The 20,110-nt window shown below is 41.4% G+C and overlaps 2 protein-coding genes across 2 annotated transcripts in view; one reads left to right on the top strand and one right to left on the bottom strand.

Annotated features, from left to right (window-relative positions):
• Window positions 1-20,110, top strand: part of CDH23 (cadherin related 23) — a 1,673,137-nt gene that overhangs the window by 1,312,709 nt on the left and 340,318 nt on the right. The gene's annotated exons all lie outside the window — the stretch shown is intronic.
• Window positions 12,360-20,110, bottom strand: part of VSIR (V-set immunoregulatory receptor) — a 123,835-nt gene continuing 116,084 nt past the window's right edge. Inside the window, exon 7 of the mRNA XM_033942781.1 lies at window positions 12,360-14,823. Coding sequence (XP_033798672.1) covers window positions 14,786-14,823 — 38 coding nt within the window. The 3' untranslated portion in view covers window positions 12,360-14,785. The remainder of the gene's footprint in view (window positions 14,824-20,110) is intronic.

Below are 20,110 nucleotides of genomic sequence, written 5' to 3'. Positions count from 1 at the left end.
TTTTAATCGTTGGATGAATTATATACTGAGTTGAATTTATACTAATAGAAGGTTCAGAAGAAATATTACTAGCAGTCGCCACAAAAAACTTTGTTTTGCCAGAGTTTAGTTTGAGTTTAAATTTTTCCATCCAGGAATCCATCTGTTTCATTACAATTTAACTTTAGTGGTAATCTGGTTCTAGTACCAATATACATTTCTTTGTAGCCTATCAGTCATGGGCAGGGTTTTAGGTGAAGAGGGATGTTTTTATTGCTTTTCTAAAGCTGAGGAGTCCTTCAAGGGATCTGATCTGTGGGGGCAGTCGATTCCAGTGTCTTGGTATGAAGTGGAAGTAGGGCTGTCACTTTGCGGTTTGCAGTTGAAGGGCATGACCAGGGGACATTTTGAGGCATATTTCATCCTGGGAGCAGAGGGACTGGTTCAGCACATACGGAGGAAGCTTAGTCGTCATGTAGCCTGGCACCATGTTGTGCAAGGATTTGAATGCTGGCTTCAGGCCCTTAAAGGCACTGTGTTTGGCTTCAGGTAGCCAGTGAGCCTACACTAGAGCTTGGGAGACAGGGCACGGAGGTTTTTCTGAAGCCTGATTGCCGCATTTTGAACACGCTGGAGACGTACATTCTTCACAATGAAACCACTGAATAGCACATTGCAGTAATCCATGCAGAAGAGTACTAAGGCATAGAGTAGTTGGGTAAAGTCAGACTCTGAAAAGTAGTTCCTTATTTTTGGAGTTGTCATAGGTAGTAAAATGAGGAAGATACTTGCTGGGAGATATGGTCAGAAAGTGACAGGTTGCAATCAAGGAGCATTCCTAAGCTACACACTTTTTCTTTTGCAGTTATAGTAGTCGAGTCCCAGCGTTCTTTGTGGATCCAAAGGAGTTCCTTCTTGGAGGTGTTTAGTTGTAATTTCTTGACGGACATCTAGGTATTGATTTCCGAGAGGCAGGTTAGGAGTTTCACAATCTGGGCATCACGGGTTTCTCCTAGCAGTAGGAACAGTTGGTTGTCATCCGTGAAGGAGTGAATCCTTATTTGATATTTGCAGGCTATCTCTAGGATAGCTAATGTAGAGATAGAATAGTAGAGGAGATAACAGGGCCCCCTGTGGAACATTCAGTTTTGGTTTCGATAGCACATCATTGAGAGAACGTTTTGGGATCTGTTATTTAGGAAAGAGGAGAACCATCGTAGTACAATGTCTTGGATTCCAATTTCAGAGAGCCGCTCAATGAGGAGAGGATGGTCAATAGTGTTGAAGGTCACGCTGAGATCCAGTGGCACCAGAAGGACATCATTATCCTTGTCCATGAGTTTCCAGCAGTCATTGACGATGTCGAGGAGGACGGTTTCAATACTGTGGAATTTCCTGAATCCTGATTGAAAGGCAGATAGGGCACCTTGTTCATCGATGAAGGAATGTAATTGGGCTAACTCAGTTTTTTCCAAGATCTTGGAGATGAAGGGTAGGTTGAAGACAGGTCTAAAGTTGCCGTGCATTTAAGGGTCAAGCGTGGTTTTTTTCAAAATTGGTCTTATGAACGCCAGCTTCCAGTTTGTGGGCACTATGCTTGTTTGTAGAGACACGTGTTGATGAGAGGATGGAGTCTACAAAGGTGTCTTTCACTGCCATTAGGAGGCGTGGCGGACAAGGGTCCAGGTTAGAGCCAGAAGGGTGAATTGTGTGTAGTATCTCAACAATGTTGTCATGGGAGACAGTATTGAAGTTAGGTTCCCAGTTGTGGTTTCAGTTGTTTTGTATGAGGGATACAATGGAATGTAGAGCAAGGATGTTTGCCTAACTATAGTATAGCGGCAATATTCTGCCAAATAGTTTAATATAGGCCAGCAAAAGGGATGTCTTAAACTAAACTGCTTAGCAATGCATACAGGCAGTGAACACTCTTCATCTATATTCAGTGCCACCTGTCTGGATACTAGTGATCAATATGTGCAATTTTTTATCCAGCATAAATAAGAATACACTAACTAACAGGCTTGAATATTAATTTATAATTATATCTGAATTATAATCAGAGAAATGCTTTAAAATTAAAGAACAGAGGTATAAGGCAATATATGAACTACAGTATGAATGACAAGCTGCTCCAGGGGTCCTCCATGGGCTGGGATGTCCTTCCCTTCTCCCCACCCCATTGTAAAGCCCTCCTCTCACCTTTTAAAATGCAAAGGGGTTTCCCAGCACAGCAGAAGTTCTCTAGTACTGCTCATAGCTTCCCCATTGCTGTTCTTCCCTCTAATGCAAATTTCTATGTCCACTTGGGCAGACTGTGGCACAGGAACAGCTCTGGAGAAACTGCACGTAGTACTGAAGAATCCTTTCTGTGCCGGTGAACCCTTTGCATTTTAAAGGATGAGGCAGACTTCAGAATGGGGTAGCTGCCCTCTTCTCCCCCCTCCCCCCCCCCCATTGCCTGCTCTGGTTCTAATATTGATGGCTAGAGTTAACTGGTAAGCACTGAAAATGCATTGCTAGCAGTGGTGTGCATTGACATTTATAGCAGGGGATTCAGTAGATAAGCTAAACCAGGACTGACCAACCTCAGCCCTCACCAAGTCAGGTTTTCAGGAGTTCCACAATGGATGTTCATGAGATCTGTTTGCTTACAATGGTGGCAGTGCAAACAAATAATCTCATGCATATTAATTGGAGATATCCTGAAAGCCCACCGAGATTGAGCACATACATTCTCTTATAAACTTACATTACTCCAAAGAAGGTATAAATATGGATATGTACAAATGCATTTTATAAAATATATCTATATCTTGTAGCTCTGTCCCTGTTGGGCACAAACTATGCCCCAGGAATGCCTGTGCACTGATTAGCTAGATCCACTTTTGATTGGGAACTCTTAGAAACTTCATTTACAGCACTTCACTATAAATTGATTTAGGTCCAGGGATGTATCATGCTTAATTTACCCTGCTGGGTTTGCAAGCTTACAACTCACTAAGAAATTGGTTGAGCTGTTTATTACGGAGGACCAATCAATTACAATTGATGTGCTGACATGAAGCGATTCATGCAATTTTATAATAATATTTCCTTCTCTTTGTGAATCTCTCTGTGAGAGGAAAAATAATTCTTTTTGGAATTTTTATATATACAGTAGATGCACAATTTTATAAGCACCTGAAACACCATCTAAAACAAGCTTTATGCCTGGAAAAAGCTATATAAAATTACCCTATTATGTATATAAAAACAAGTTTAATATGTAAAATTGTGATATCCAATTATAGATTTTTACAGGATCATCTAGAAAGATGATGTTGGATTAATCATAATTGTTGAGTTTATCAAAAGGGGTGGCACGTCTAGGAGTCTGAAAAATAATTAAAGGGTGTACAGAGTTGAAGGTTTGCTTAGGGCCTTTGCATGGATCCTGCAGAGATCCCCATCAATCTTGACTTTGCATCTTGTTGTTTAGTCTGGGGTATTCCTAATAAATATTGTACACCACAGAGCAACTTTAGAAACTCGATCACCAGCTGCAGGAAGAACACATCCTGAATCGCTTGACTATTGTTTTTAGAAAGACAATTGTGCACATGACATGTCTACTTGAGGTTAAATAAGCTGGTTTTTTACTACGTGTAAACATGCAGTACAATAAGCAGACTCCCATTGAGAAGTCTGATTGTGAACTTCTTCTCGCCCGCTCTGTAATTGTGATGTTAGCCAGCAAAGGCAGAACATTTCCCTTCCAGCAACTGCTCTTGTAAAGGCATAGCAGAAATATCAAGAGGCCGATGTAATAAGCCATGTGTTAGAGCTGCACTGATTGCTGGCCAAAGCCATCTACAAGGAGTGCAGCATTCTTGCCCTTAGTCACCCCTTTGTCTAAGTTCTTCCAAAGGGGAGAGGTAGAAACCTAGTGATGGAGACCAAGCCCGGCTCTGGTCATGGGAACAGCACAGCTGGTAGAGTGAAGGCTCTGGAAGAGCACAGCACACATCCCTCAACTTTTCCCGCTTATTGAAAGCTTTTCCCCTTAGACTCAGTATTACTTTCACAATGCACAGTAGTATCTTCATCTTCTATGGGATCACTCTAACAACAAGAGCTGGCTTAGAGGGAACATTGTAGGTGGGAGAGATGGATGGCAGGGGAAGGCAGACACGGATGGATGGCAGGCAGGCAGAGCAGGGAGGGAGGGAGAGAGGAAGGATGGATGGATAGCACAGGAAAAGGGGCAGGTGTATAACAATGGGCGGACCCATGTGCCCACCCACCCACCCCCTCCACATTGTTGTCAGGAAAGCAGGTTGGGTTCCATGGCCCAATGGGTCAGTCAGCGGCAGCGACTGCTACAGGCTGCCTTCTGCTAACCCAGAAGCCTCTCCTCTGCCACTATTTACAACTTCGCCAGGGCAGGACGCAGCATAGGAGAGGCTTCCATGTTAGCAGTAGGAAGCCTGTAGCAACTGCTGCTGTTGATTCTGATCCTTTGAAGCTGGAGAGTGAAGAGAGGGTGGTGCAAAAACCAACAAGAGAGACAGAGTTAGCTGTAAGTGTGGTGGGGATTGATAGGAAAGAAAGATGCTGCACCGGGTTGAAAGAACAAGAGAAGAAGGATTTTAGGACATGGGAAGGAAGGAAGGGAGATGTACTGCAAAGGGGTGGAGGGACAAGAAAGGGAAAATGTCACATATGTGGTAGAGGGGAGGGAGACAGACTACAAGGAGAGGGGCAAGAGAGGAAGAAATGTTGGGGAATAGAGGTGCATGGATAGAGAGGGAGAAATATTAAAAATTATGGTGGAAAGAAGAGATGGTGGATAGTGGGAGAAAGGCAGAGATGTTGGGACGTGGCAAAGAAAGGGAGAGAATGCTGCATGGGAGAAGGGAGACGAGAAATATTGGACCAAGTGTACAAGGGAGGGAGAGGGAGAGATGTTGAACATGGGGCTCTATGCGAGGGAGGGAGAGAATGATGCAGGTTGCTAAGGACTCTCTACCAGGCTTGCAGTATTGTTTGTATATGTCTTAACTATTTATATGTTCTCAATAAACTGATTGTCCTTGAGGCTGATGTGTGGTGTCCCTTCCCCACTCTTTTTGTTTCACATTGCTATACGTGGGGTTGTGTGTTCCTTTTTGTTGTGTAATATTGATCCTCACAGTGCACCATTATGTTTCTTTAATTCCTGCATCATCATAATTTACCAGTACCCTCTGTCACTTCCCGCTCAGCGTTTCTAACCCACTCGATTACTTTACAGCCCAAGACAAGGATATTCAGTTTATGCCTTTTCAGGGCATCTAAGCCCTACCTGAAATCCCAAGTAGACGACATCTGTTCTGTCCGTTGAGTCAATTCTGTGGTTTCTCAGTCAAAGAAATCAATTAGGTTCATCTGAGAAGACCTGCCTATGGTACTACCATGTTGCTTTGGATCTTGTAATCTATTGGTTCCAGAAATGACACTGTCTTCAGTTTTAACAATAATTCTATTAATTTGCTCACTGCCAAAGCCAGACTAGGCAAATCTTAGTTTCCAGCCTCCAACTAACTTCCTCTTTTGTGAGGAGAAGCCACATATGCCCATCTCCAGACTTCTGGAACCACTCTGTACTCTGAAAGTTTTGTGATGTTGATAATTCAGTTGCTTCACAGGAGGATGAAGGAATTACTTAACTTATCATCTTGCTAGTGTTGCTTCACGTGTCATGGTTTTTCTGCCACTGATGAAGAAATGGTATTCTCCCCTTGTTATGGCTCTTGTTATAACAGTCCTTTGTGCTGAGTGATATTACACTGTGGCAGGTCAACTCACAATTTGGCCAACTTGAGGAATGGCAATTTTCAGACAACCGGTGTAAAAAGCTTTGACAATTGTTCCTTCAGAGCTACATTAAGGTTCATACAAAAGCTGGGCAAACAAAAAGCATCAATGAAGGAATAATGAGAGTGCACCTTGCACAATTTAAAAGGGCACATTATTTTGTCCCAAAAATCAATGCAATTTCAGGGGAAAAACAAGTAAAACTTGCACAGAATCAAAACTTCTGCAAAATGTGCTCAAGGACTATTTAACTCTTGGTATTTAAGTCGGCAAAATGGGCTGATGGTTGCCATCCTGGTTTGTTTTTCTCAAGAAGCCCAGTAATGATGTAATGATGAAAAAATATAACAAAAAAAGAGGAATATCTAGCCTTTGTATCTCAGATTTTACAGGAAGAAAGAAAGAGAATCAGAAAGAAACTTTACTTTCACGATCATATCAGTAGCATTGTGAAAACTACCTTTTACAGATTGCGGAAAATTCGTTCTATTTCTAAATTTCTCTGTCCTAAATCACTAAATATACTTATTCATTCTCTGGTGATATCTAAAATCGATTATTGCAATTCCCTATTTAAAGGAATTGCTTTACAAGAAATAAAACGTCTACAAATTATCCAGAATGCTTCAATTAAATTAATAACTAAATCCAAAAAGTTTGATCATGTAACACCACTCCTTAAAAAGGCTCACTGGCTTCCTGTTTTACACAGAATCACTCATAAATTATGCACAATTATTTTTAAAACTTTATATAATAAGTCCCCGGCATTTCTATTTAGACTACTTATCCCTTATTCTACAAAGAGAACCTTGAGATCAAGCGAACAAAATCTTTTGTCTATTCCTTCTCTAAAAATTATCAATACTAGGAGACAATATATCTTCTCCTGTACGGCACCGCAGACATGGAACGCCCTCCCTATGTTTTTACGGGAGGAGAAAGAGTTTCTAAAATTTAAAAACGAATTAAAGACTTTCCTTTTTAGAGATGCATTTGCAAGCTAATTTTTAATTTTATTACTTTGCTTATTTTAATTCCCCTTTAATGTCTTATTACCCTTTTGTACTCCCCTTTGATGTTTCTTCTTTACTTTACAAATTGTATTTCATCCCTCCTTACCTTGTGTTAACATTGTTAATTTTTAGTTTTTTAAGTTTATTTATTAATTGTATGGACTGTTTTGTTACCTAATCTATGTAATTTTTTTAAATGTTTACCGCTTAGAAACCTTGTCTAAGGCGGTTAATCAAGCCACCCAATAAACTTGAAACTTGAAACTTTTTGTATTTAAAGATTTTATTTACATATAATTTTGGAGGACAAATTGGTAAAGACTTGCTATTGAACATTGATAGTGCTAACGCCAAATATTTGTAGGATACAGATTTTAAGCTAGAGTTGTTCTCTGATCCGTTCTGGTATCTGGTTTTAGAAGTTTGACTTTTGATCTTCTTCTACTGATACCCAATTGGACCCCACTGCTGGTTCCAAACTACATTCTTGTCCAAACAGTATCACATAAACATTTTGATCATTTAAGCAAGGTCCTCAGAAGTGCCAGTATTAGCCAAGTGGTTTCAATGGCTACAATACTTTTTGGCTCTGGCCTCCTCATTGTACCCACAGTTACCGTATTTTCTCGCATATAACGTGCGCGTTATACGTGGTTTTTACAAACCGCGCATACCCTTGCGCGTTATACGCGTGAGCGCGTTGTACAAAAATTTTTTTACATAGTTTCCCCCCCCCCGACGCCCGATTCATCACCCGGAAGAAGCGCTCGCACCCCCACCCGAAGGACCGCTCGCACCCCCACAGCCTCCCCCTCCCCCATGGAGAAGCTGTCTACCTTGTTTCCGGATGCCAGCCCAGCTGCTTCCTCTGCCGGTGGTCCTGCCCCTTCTCAGAGCCCTGTGCTGCGCTGCTTCCTCTTCAGGCGGTCCCGCCCTTTCTCTGATGTCAGAGAAAGGGTGGGACCGCCGGAAGAAAAAGCAGCGCAGCAGGGCTCAGAGAAGGGGCGGGACCGCCGGCAGAGAAAACAGCTGGGCTCGCTGGCATCTGGAAACAAGGTAGACTGCTTCTCCATGGGGGAGGGGGGTGAGGCTGTGGGGGTGCGAGTGGTTCTTCGGGTAGGGGTGCGAGCGGTCCTTCAGGGTGGGAGTGCGAGCGCTCCTTCGGGGTGGGGGTGCGAGCGGTCCTTCAGGGTGGGGGTGCGGGTGCGTGCGAGCGGTCCTTCGGGGTGGGGGTGCGAGCGGTCCTGCGGGGGGGGAGGTGAATCGGACGTCGGGGGGGGGGGGCATCAGGCTTTCAGGGTAGGGACAGGACTTCAAGGAGGAAAGGAGAGTCGGGGCGGGCAAAAACAGAGTCGGGGTCTCCAGAGGAGAGTCGGGGCGGGCGAAAGGAGAGTCAGGCAGCATGCGCGGTATACGGGTGTGCGCGGTATATAAAAATTTATGTACATAAATATGTGTTTTTTGCGCGCTATACCCGTGTGCGCGTTTTATACGGGTGCGCGTTATCTATGTGAAAATACGGTAATTAATTTTTCTTATTATTCTTATCTTTTAACTTTTTTTTTTTAAAGTGCTTTGTGCTTAGTAATGTATTCACATAATATAACGCTAGAAGAGCTGAAAACTTATCTTTTTGCTTCGTTACTCATGTCAGGAAGGGACCTGCCATTCGACATGTTTCGCTGACAGGCTGTATCAAGAAAAGTCCCCCCTTATCATATTGCTCTGCCGATCGGGATGGTGCAGAGCAATATGATAAGGGGGGACTTTTCTTGATACAGCCTGTCAGCGAAACATGTCGAATGGCAGGTCCCTTCCCGACATGAGTAACGAAGCAAAAAGATAAGTTTTCAGCTCTTTTAGCGTTATATTATGTGAATACATTACTAAGCACAAAGCACTTAAAAAAAAAAAAGTTAAAAGATAAGAATAATAAGAAAAATTAATTAACTGTGGGTACAATGAGGAGGCCAGAGCCAAAAATTATTGTAGCCATTGAAACCACTTGGCTAATACTGGCACTTCTGAGGACCTTGCTTAAATGATCAAAATGTTTATGTGATACTGTTTGGACTTGAATATATGATTTGAATATGGTATCATTACTTTTGGCTGCATGATAGTACTGTAGTCCCAAAATACAAGCATTTGGGGGGAAATTCTATAACAATGGAGTGAACATTTGTCTGTTTATTATACATGTCACTTGTTAGAATAATGGTGTTTTTGTGTATACGTGTGCAGACATGGGCTGCACGTATACACAGGGGTGGCCATAGAACCAATGCCCCCCCAAAATTGGTGGTCGATCAGAAGAGATGGTTCTCTCACCTCCCCCACCCACCTCCTTCCCGGCCACTTTCATTTTAAATCTTTGGACAGTGGCAATGAGTGAGCTGCTGTCAGCATGCCGGAAGTCTTCATTCTTCAGCGTCCAGTTGCTGCAGAATGAAGACTTCCGGGGCATGCTGATGGCAGCAGGCTAACTCATTGCAGCTGCCCAAAGATTTAAAATGAGAAAGGCTGAGGAGGAGGTGGATGGGAAAGGCGGTAGCTGGAGAGAGAGGTCTAAGGCGGAGCCTTTGCCCCCACCCCACCCCACCCCTAAAATGTTTTGCTGCCTTTGCGTTCAGAAAGGTACTTAAATACCAGCATTCTACCTGTGCTTAACTTATATAGCATATATTTGAAGGGGCATGCACATGGGCAGATCCTAGAGTGGGTTTCTACTTAGGCCCCGATTCTATAAAAATCACCTAAAAACATAGGCACCAAGGAATGTGGCTCATAGCACATGTCAATCTTAAGTTAGGCATTGTTTATAGAATATCGCCTAATGACGCCTAAAGTTGACTTAGGCATCGGGGGGCATCTAATTCGTAGGCACACCCTATTTATACCAGGGTTTTCTTGGCCTAAATACCAGCACCTAAGTTAGGCACCTACCAGTGCCTAACTGCAAAACAGGCAGCTACATGCAAAACAGGCCGATGATCCACCCCCAATGTGGCCCTAACCATGCCTACTTTCTGGTAGGCGCCTACCTAAAAGTGATAGGGGCCTACTAAACTAGGTACCTACCTTCCAATTCATTTTTACTTAAGCCAATTATGAGGTGCTAATTTGTTATTGGCACGATTAAGCTTTTTCAATAATTAACCCGCCCCCCTCTTTTTTAACTAAGCCGTGGTAGAGGTTTCAACCGCAGCCCAGGGAGGTAAGTGCGTCAGTGCTGCTCCAATGCTCATAGAATTCCTTTGAGCATTGGAGGATTTAGCACCCTGGGCCACAATAGAAATCTCTACTGTGGCTTAGTACAGAGGGGGGAGGGTAAGTTAGATGTCAAGATCATCTAGGTATGCTGACCTGGGTGCCTAACTTTAGGCATATTTTATAGAATCTGACAGATAGTATATAAATTTTAGAATGCTATAAGTTATATGCAAATCACCAAACTTTAGGCTCTAATACTTATAGCAGTTCAAAGGCTAACATAAGTGCTCACACCTAATATTATAATTTTAATATGCATGTAATGGGGTGGGGGAGACAAAAGCAGAAGGGGCACATTTACATTTAGTTGTGGTATTCAGTTGCTAAGTAAATAATTATACATTCCAAATTTGGCCAACTAGATAGCACACCTTACTTTAGAGGGGTATTTTTTTGTACATAAATTGCTGTTTTATAAGGGCTTTTGGAAGACTATCCCAGGTGGTATTTGTTTAAAGTGTACTCGGTGCCAAGAAGGCATGTGACCAAAGCGTAGGCATGGTCTGTCGCAGAGTACTCTTTCTGCACATACATTACAAAATATGTACGTGAGCACATATCATATATGTGCTAACATTTACACCGCTGCTCAGCAGGATGAAACATCTGCAGCGTCAATCTAGTAATCGTTTCTACCAGCTTATCCCTAGAACAGGGGTGTAAAAGTCCCTCCTCGAGGGCCGCAATCCAGTCGGGTTTTCAGGATTCCCCCAATGAATATGCATGAGATCTATTTGCACGCATTGCTTTCATTGTATGCTAATAGATCTCATACATATTCATTGGGGAAATCCTGAAAACCCGACTGGATTGCGGCCCTCGAGGAGGGACTTTGACACCCCTGCCCTAGAATGTATAAGGACACATAGGTACCACCTCCAAATCTAGGTATGGAGGAAAGGATACTTATATAAAAGGTTGCCTAGGTTTGGAGGTAGAGAAGGTGCCTGTTTTTCAAATTACACTTAGAAGTCTAGTTATCAATGTGGACTACTGTTAAAATGTGCTATTTTACCACTATCTTGTGCTATTTTACCACTATCTTGTGCTATTTTAGCACAGGTCCCATTTTATGCGGTGAGACCTAGTTACTGATAATTGGGGCTAACATCTTGACAATAGCCTTTGTTACTAACTATGCCTTTTTGTGTCTTCATAAAATACTAGCATATATTCTACACAAATTGCCTCTACATTGTAGCAGTGAAAATGTATATCTGCTCAGGAGCAGGTGTAAAGTTAGCACATAAAGTACCTTTATAGTAATAAAATATGCATATAGGCCCTGGTTCTATAAAAAGTGCCTACAGTTAAGTGCCTAGAGCGCTGTGCCTGGCCAATCTAGGCACCTAACTTACCCCCTCCTTTACTAACACGTAGCACGGGTTTTAACACCAGCCGCGGTGGTAACGGCGCCAAAGCTCATAGAATTCCTATAAGCATCAGAGCAGTTACCGCCGCTGCCGGTGCTAAAACCCGCGTTACGCGTTAGTAAAGGAGGGGGTTAATATTTTAATTTTTTCAGTTGGCACTGTAAATTGATAAGCGACATTAAAACCCAATTTTTTAAAAAAATTATTTTCGGGTAGGTGCCTATCCACGCCCCCCCTTTTACAAAACCACACTAGTGTTTTTAGTGCCGGCCGTAGTAGTAACAGCTCCGATGCTCATATGAGCATCACAGCTGTTACTGCCGTGGCCGGTACTAAAAACTGCACTAAAGTTTTGTAGAAGGGAGGAGGGGTAACTCATTAGGTGCAATGTAGGCATCTACAATAAGGTGCCTACCTGAGTTTTGGGCATAGATTGCGCCCCCCCCCCCCCATTTATAAAACCGTATTACGGGTTTTAATGCCGGCCCTGGCAATAACAGCTTCGACGCTCACAGAATTCCTATGAGTGTCGGAGCTGTTACCGCCGTGGCTGGCACTAAAAACTGCGCTATGGTTTTGTAAAAGGTGGGGGGGGGGAGGGGGGAGTTAGGTGCTGGTATTTTAGGCAAAGAAAATTCTGGCCTAATATACCAGCATCTAACTTGAGTTAGGTGCCGCTAGGCGCAATTCTATAAATAGCATCTAACTTTGAATGACACACAGTAAGTGCCTTTACCCTAGGTGCCTACCAATTTAGGCATTGTTTATAGAATCAGGCCGATAAAGCATGACTCTACTCATGTTCCACCAAGTCTTCTTCCCTCAACACTGCTACTCTAACATTGCTTGCAAGTTTATGCTTAATTGACAGCACACCATGCACTTTTAAGTGTGATATAATTTCATAAAAACCAATTTACATATATTAAACTGCATTTTACAAAGAAAAAAAGTTTATTAAACCACTTCCTTATTGTTTAGTGCCAGGGCTGTTGTTGATCATATGTATCTTCTGTGGCGTTAGTTCAACGGGTAGCACTGTTGAGTGTCCCAATAAAGTTGAGCACTGTTTCTTAACTTTGCATACTGACCTCCGCCACTGAATATCAGATCCATAGATGTCAAAGGTGTAGACTGTCGTCTCAATGTTTAGATCTAAGAGTCCAGAATATCTGTGTTCACAACTCCAGTTCTAGAACAGACTGTGTGTCCTATTATGATTCCTTTTCTGTGTCTTTATTTACTCAATTGTAATCTTGTTAGAAAATTGTGATTCCTTTCAATACGAACAGCTGCTTGAAAATGAGTTATTGGAAAAGTCCAAAGTCTTTACACTAACATTTCAGGTTATGCCTTTTTACAGCTGAAACAAAAATAGAGACATACATCGTTTTTCAAAAGTGTACATATAGCACCGTTTACAAGCAGTAGAGAAGAACTGCATTTTAAGGCTTCATTTTTTTCTCTTTATAGTAATTCTTTCCATCCAGATGGCATTCCTAGTCAACACTGAGCTTCCTTACCACCCGGGAGAGCTGGAGGAATATTTCCTCTGAGATGGCTCTTCAAAACCATTGATTTGACCAATGGGCATAGTGGCCATCATTATCCCTTTGTCCCTAGAATTGAACATGTTGGTTCCATAGCACTATTGACCCCATAGCACTATTCAGGAGACAGGAGTTTCAGTCTGCCATCTCTTGTGCAACAGTGCCAAGGTTTGGGTTATGGGGCTAACCTAGTAAGCATTATTTTTATGGTCCAGCTAGAATGCCTACTTTCACCCATGATCTCCACTTATTTTCAGTAAGTATTCTATAGCAGTTGTTTTCAACACACAGAAAGTTGGATTTTCAGGATATCCACAGTGAATATGCATGAGATATATTAGCACACACTTCCTCCATTGTATGCAAATATCTTTCATGCATATTTATTATGGGTATCCTAAAAACTCAACTGGCCAGGTGGTCTCTGAGGACTGGGTTGAAAACTACTGTTCTAAAGTACGACAGGATCCTATCTATACAAATCAAAGCTGTGATCAAAAAATGCAACTATAAGCTTTGCTGGAAAAACCACCGAATGTATATTGAGGAGGCTTATTGAGTCTTTCATTAATAATATAAAAGCAAAAGTAGGTTGGTCACTCTTGGAAATTGATACTGAGCTTGATAAACCTTAAGTCTGTCCCAGTATGGCAACTCTTTATGTTCTTAAAATCTTAAAAATACCCTTTTTTGTTCTGCTTACATTTTAAGATCATAACTCGTGTATGCTTTGTACTTAAGAGTGGCCAACTCTCAACAACTACTGTATTTCTAGCAACACTTTGGAATGTGTATGATGAGAACAGTAGTACTATTTTGGAGATTTTTGGCATGCTGGCAAGTGATAATGAGAGACATGATAAAACCCCGGATGAACTTTTTTGCATGGATGGTGAATAAATATGGCAGAGAGACTTTTCATCTTTATGAGAACAATTGGCCATCCTATGCCCCTCCCCCCTCTTTCTGATTGGAGATAGATGGTTGAGGAGTGGCCCAGTTATGGCTTTATCTTATATAATAGCTCATTCTTTCATAGTATGACTTCTCTCATATTCTGGTTTGCTTTCTTTTCTTTTTGATGGCTTCCGGCCACCAATTGTTGCGACTTTAGCATGCACTCATTTAGTGCCTTAAACTAGCAAGATCTTTTGACGCTTTTTGCAAGCTGGCACAGTGTAGGTAAGAAATTGCTAATAGTTACATATAAACTAAAGCCAGCCTAATGGAAAATTAAATTCCATCAGGTAAGAGTATAATTTTCTCCTCCCCTGCCCTTCTGATACTGGAACATCAGGCAGGAATTCTTGCGTCTTAGAGGAGGAGCTGGGCATGCCTGCACATTTTCCCCATCTTATGAAGCATGAAGTTAAAAGTTATTTGAGTTATTTTTTGGCCCTATGTAATAGCAGAGCAGCTCTTCTGAACTGCAACGAGGAAGGCTTTTGTCAATTCAATCAGTATAGTTCAAATTAAAACAAAAATGAGGGGTTGGTTTTTTGTTTTTTGTTTTTTTACAGAAATGTTGTCATAGAAAAAGTAGAAAAAATATCCATAGATTTCATTTTTCTTTTTATCATAAAATATTCTTTCCTCGTTTTGTATTGCCTTGTGCATTGCTGTTGAAAAATCACACAGGTCCTGTGCCCCTCGCTGATGGTCATCGTTGCTTCAACATTACTGCAAAATGTTGGTGTCGATCATGATTGGAAGCTGCAACAGCAGAACAACTGATGTTCTGTCTCCTCTTTATTTTTCATACATTTATGAGATTCGGGGAATCTGGAACAGGCTCTGAGGGGTGGAAAAAGAAAAGTGCATTTCAGAAACAGTTTTAGTTATTTATTTATTCAATTTTCTATACCATTCTCCCAGGGGAGCCCAGAATGGTTTACATGAATTTATTCAGGTACTCAAGTATTCTTCCCAGTGGGCTCAATATTAGAGTGGATTTTGAATTTGGATGCATGAGCTATCAGCCCACAAAAAAAAAAAAATACTGAACAGCCAGACTAGAGAATATTATAGGTAGGTAGGAATGACAATGGAGACCCTTCAATAGTAGAATTTTGCAGCACCACTTGGACTTCTCCAAGGAAACTGCAGTCCTCTAATTGGAGCTGCTGTCAGGGTAAATGCAGAAATCTACTTCTTTTTAGCAATCAGGACTGCTTTTGCAAAGAGGGAGGTATAATGTGATTTTATTGTCAATGGTCCTATTTACTCATACTAATGTGAGCGAATATAGTCATTTTTGGAAGTTTTTGAGTGGCATATTCCTTCTAGAAAGGCCCAAATTCTCTAAATGGTGCTGAAAGTTAGGTGGTGGTAAGTGTCCTCACACTAAAGTTAATTGTTTTAACTGGTTCAATCAGCGGTGCCAATTAAAAACTTGTTTAAAAAAAAAAAAAAAATGTAGGCACCGGCATCATGCCTACAAAGGTGCCTAGTAGCGCCTAAGGTCAAAGTAAATGTGGTTTGCACCGGAAATGATTTTAGTCGTTGTTAGGTGCCTCAGTAGGCACTTAGGAACCCTGCCTACCTTTCCAGCATCTACCTTTGACATTAACCAGGATTCTGCAAACAGTGACTTAACGTGAATGACATGCGACCGATACCATTTTTGTAGGTGGACGCTGATTAGAGCACCATTTGCAGAATCTGGCCCTTAGTGGATTTTACAGGATATTTGATGGGTCTGCATTAACAGAAATAGTGGGCACTATGTCTGCACAGCCCTTCCCTGTATGATCATATGGCAAGTGGAAAAAATATAAACATATGGCAAACATTGCAAACCAATTTCTCAACCTTGTGTCTGTTAAATAAGTTTCGACTTACCATTGGGCTCATGCAAAAAGCTAATGTGAGTTGCAGTATGTGGTTGGAAAATAGTCTGCACATTTGTTATGGGCTGCAAGATACAGAAAGGGGATTAGCAACAAACTGGCTGATATTCAGCTGGCGGTGGTCAGTGTTTTTTAAAATGCTGACTGACACAAGCTAAATTTGCCTTGGATATTTAGTGCTGGGTAATGTCCGGGCACCAGCACTGAATATTGGGGGCTAAATCTGGTGGGACTGGCCACTGGAGCTTATGCGTATCCAGGCTGATATTCAGGAGGGGTCCACATAAGATAATTATGCAGGCCCTAGCTGAATAGCAGCCGGGATCCGCATAACTAGATGTTACGTTTTAAGTGACCTTCTCCCCCTCCTTGCCCCATAAAGAGCTTCCTCCTTCCTACTCCCTTAATCAGTGACACTCAAACCCCCTCCTCCTCTTCCCCCCCTCCACTACAGTCCCCCAACTTCCCTATCCAGATAGGACAGAATTAGCCCCATATATTCAATGCTGGGCTATATCTGGCTACTGTCATTTAATATCTGAAGCTAATTCCTTTGTAGTATCATATGGCTGCTGAGTCATAGAAGCCATTTTAGAAAGGCTGCTGCAACGGGCAGGAGCAAGTGAACATCAGTCCTGTTCATTTCCCCACTGGATCACCAGGGTAACAGGTAGATAAGTCCACTACCATTGCAGGGAGCTGCAGTTATAGGGGGTAGGGGTGAGGGAAGGAAGGGGGATCAGATCTACCAGGGGGATCCACAGGATGTGCTGGGGAGGTATGCCATGGAGAGAGGGGGATGACAGAACATCAAGCCAGGACTTAGAAGTCAACCAGGCACCAACCAATATTCAGATTGGCGCCTAGTTGACTTTACAGCATAAAGTTAGGACAGCCTTATTTCTGTCCTAGCATTATGTTTATTTATTTATTTTAAAAACGTATCAACCGCCTTTATCTAGGCAGCATTACAATAATAACATGCACAGAATATGACAAACAGGACTTTCACAAACATGTTGGGTAATCGCATTTTAAATAGATCTTTACAGTACAATTCATCTTAAATCCAGCATTCAACATTTCAACTTTATTGAAATGCTTCAAAAAATAGTGTGGATTTAAGAATTTTTTGAACTTTTGACTATCTGATAACGCTCTTAGCAGTCCAGTTAATTTGTTCCACAGCGTTACTCCCATGATAGATATGGCAGATGTTTTTTGTGTTCTCATAGTGTATTTTTGAGAAATCTGTCAAAGCCAATCACATTGCACCCTCAGATCGCAAAGTTCTGAGCGGTCGGTAAATTGCCTTAGCTTGTGATAGATACCAAGGAAATTCATGGTAAATGACTTTAAATATCAAAGTTAATGTTTTGAAAATGATGCGTAATCGCACAGGTAACCAGTACAATTTCTTTATATGGTCAAATTTTCTAACGCCACAAATTAGCCTTGCAGCCACATTTTGGACCATTTGTAAAGCTTTGCACTGAACTGTTGGAACCCCTAAATATAGGGCATTACAATAGGCTAACTAACTTAGATAAGACTATCGTCTGAACCACAAGCCTGAAATCATATGTTGACATCATCGATTTTAAATGACTTAACAGTCATAACTGGAAAAATGTAGATTTGACAACCGACAAAATTTGATCCTTCATGCTGAGCGTTGAGTCTAGCCAGACCCCTAGAATTTTCAACTTCCGTTGTATCATTATAGTCTGATCACATACCTTAATCTCTTTTGGCCATTGTGGGTCATCCTTTCTCCCAATCAGCATAACCTTGTTGTTTCTGAGATGGTTTAGCAGACTGAAAATTTTGGCTAACCAGCTAGATAACCACGCTGTCCTAATTCTACCAAACTCTACCACCAGACTAGACACTTTCAGCATGGGCAGTTAGAAAGGATAATGAGTGGCACTGTCCATTTAAATGCCATCGAATATCTCTGGATAGTCCTCTCCTGGCACTTTGAATTCCTTTGAATATTGACCCCTATTTGATTAAAGAGAACCACATAACTATTCTAATAAATGGATAATTTATCAGTTTAAAGTTAGGGTCACATATTCACCAGTCCCACTTAAATGGATAGTGCAACTGAAAATAGACATAAAGACAAGCTGATAAATTATTCTCTTATCTTTATTTAAGGGCTATGCCACTGAATACTGACTTTAAGAACATAAGATTTGCCGCTGCTGGGTCAGACCAGTGGTCCATCGTGCCCAGCAGTCCGCTCACGCAACGGCACTTAGGTCAAAGACCAGTGCCTTATTTGAGTCTAGCCTTACCTGTGTATGTTCTGTTCCAGCAGGAACTTATTCAACCTTTTCTTGAATCCCTGAAGGGTGCTTTCCCCTATAACAGCCTTTGCAAGAGTGTTCCAGATTTCTACCACTCTCTAGGTGAAGAAGAACTTCTTTACGTTTGTACGGAAGCTATTCCCTTTTAACTTTAGCGAGTGCCCTCTCGTTCTCTTCACCTTGGAGAGGGTGAACAATCTCTCTTTCTCTACTAAGTCAATTCCCTTCAATATCTTGAATGTTTCAATCATTTCCCCTCTCAGTCTCCTCTTTTCAAGGGAGAAGAGGCCCAGTTTCTCTAGCTTTTCATTGTACGGCAACTTCTCTAACCCCTTAACAATTTTTTTTACTCTTCTCTGGACCCTTTCGAGTAGTACTATGTCCTTCTTCATGTATGGCGACCAGTGTTGGACATAGTATTCCAGGTGGGGGCATACCATGGCCCAGTTCAACGGCATGATAACCTTTTCAGATCTATTTGTGATCCCCTTCTTAATCATTCCTAGCATTCTGTTTGCCCTCTTCACCGCCGCTGTGCTTTGTGCGGATGGTTTCATTGACTTGTCTACAAGTACTCCCAAGTCTCTTAGCTATGTTGATGTTACTTGCATTTTAGCATTACTACCTGGAAAATTTTGTGAGTTGAAAATGTTGGAGCTAAAACACACATCATTCCAATGATATAATTAACAATGTGTTAGAATTTCACAGTCACTGTGTGCTCAAAGGGCCTGATTCTGGAAACAGTGCTGCAAAATGTGGTGGAGTCAATTTATGCATATACTTTACTCCCGAGCATGTGTAAATATCCATGGTTTCATTTTAGCCATGATCTCAGCCATTACTTTGGAGCAATTTTATAAAGACACATGGGTATCTAGGTATCTTTGTAGAATAGGCTCAAAATAGATGGCTAATTGCCCTCCCAACCAAGGAGACCTGTTACAAAAGTATTCTCTTTATCTTTGGACTTTGGGATCAAACCTACATCAGAGAACATGAGATTTCCCTTCCTGATGGCACAATCCCTCTGTCAACCTCTATGCATGAAAGGGAGCACTGCGTTTATGGCCAACAGAACCCATGAAATAAAGAGGCAAATAACATTTTTCTCTGCTTGCTATCTTTGTAAAATGTCTTCATACATTTGCTAATTCTGGCTCACAGAGAAACAATTTAATACTGTGTTTCTTTTATACAAGGGGAAATATTGCGTTTTAAGCCCTCTGTAGAAAAGGAACACTCATAACCGGTTCTGCTCTGCAACTCAGTCATCACATAGAATGTAGTATTTGGTTCCCAAAACAAAATCTATCTACTTGCAAATTAAATAGAAGCAGAAAGCATCTACAGTGTATTTACAGCTACATTATGTGAATCAAAACAGTTTACGTGAATCAAAACAGTTTACCTGGCAGCTGAATAAAGCAGTATATAATACAATTAATTAGCTTTCTTTCCTGTTATGAATAAAGCATAAACTTCCTTAGTGCTGTAACATTCACAGGATTTTCCCAGATCTTACTAAAGATACGCAAAGACAGAGACGTGAATTCTTGCTGTTGAAACCCGGTGTTACAGCCCTGGGAGCGCCTTTTTACCTACGTCATCCATGCAAATGTGTAATACATTATCGAAATCATAAATTTGTTTTCTTTGAGCCTTCCCAACTGTCAATGTTTCTCTCAACGTCACGCTTGGAGAAAGATGAGACCTGAGTGCTATGTTAAAGAAAAGGGTGCCCTGGTCTCATTCAACTAGCTTATTACCTGTGTTACTAAATGTAATTTTCTTTAATACTCACTTATTACCCATTTTGGATCCTTTTTTGAGGACTTGAGTTGAAATTTAAGCTTATTTTTGATTTCTTCTATTATGTAAATTCTACTTTATTACTTTCTGCTTAATTTCCTTTCT

The sequence above is a fragment of the Geotrypetes seraphini genome, chromosome 4, assembly GCF_902459505.1.
Source record: "Geotrypetes seraphini chromosome 4, aGeoSer1.1, whole genome shotgun sequence".
NCBI lineage: Eukaryota > Metazoa > Chordata > Amphibia > Gymnophiona > Dermophiidae > Geotrypetes > Geotrypetes seraphini.
Note: the sequence above shows the minus strand (reverse complement) of the source record. Positions and strands in the feature narration are given on the sequence as shown.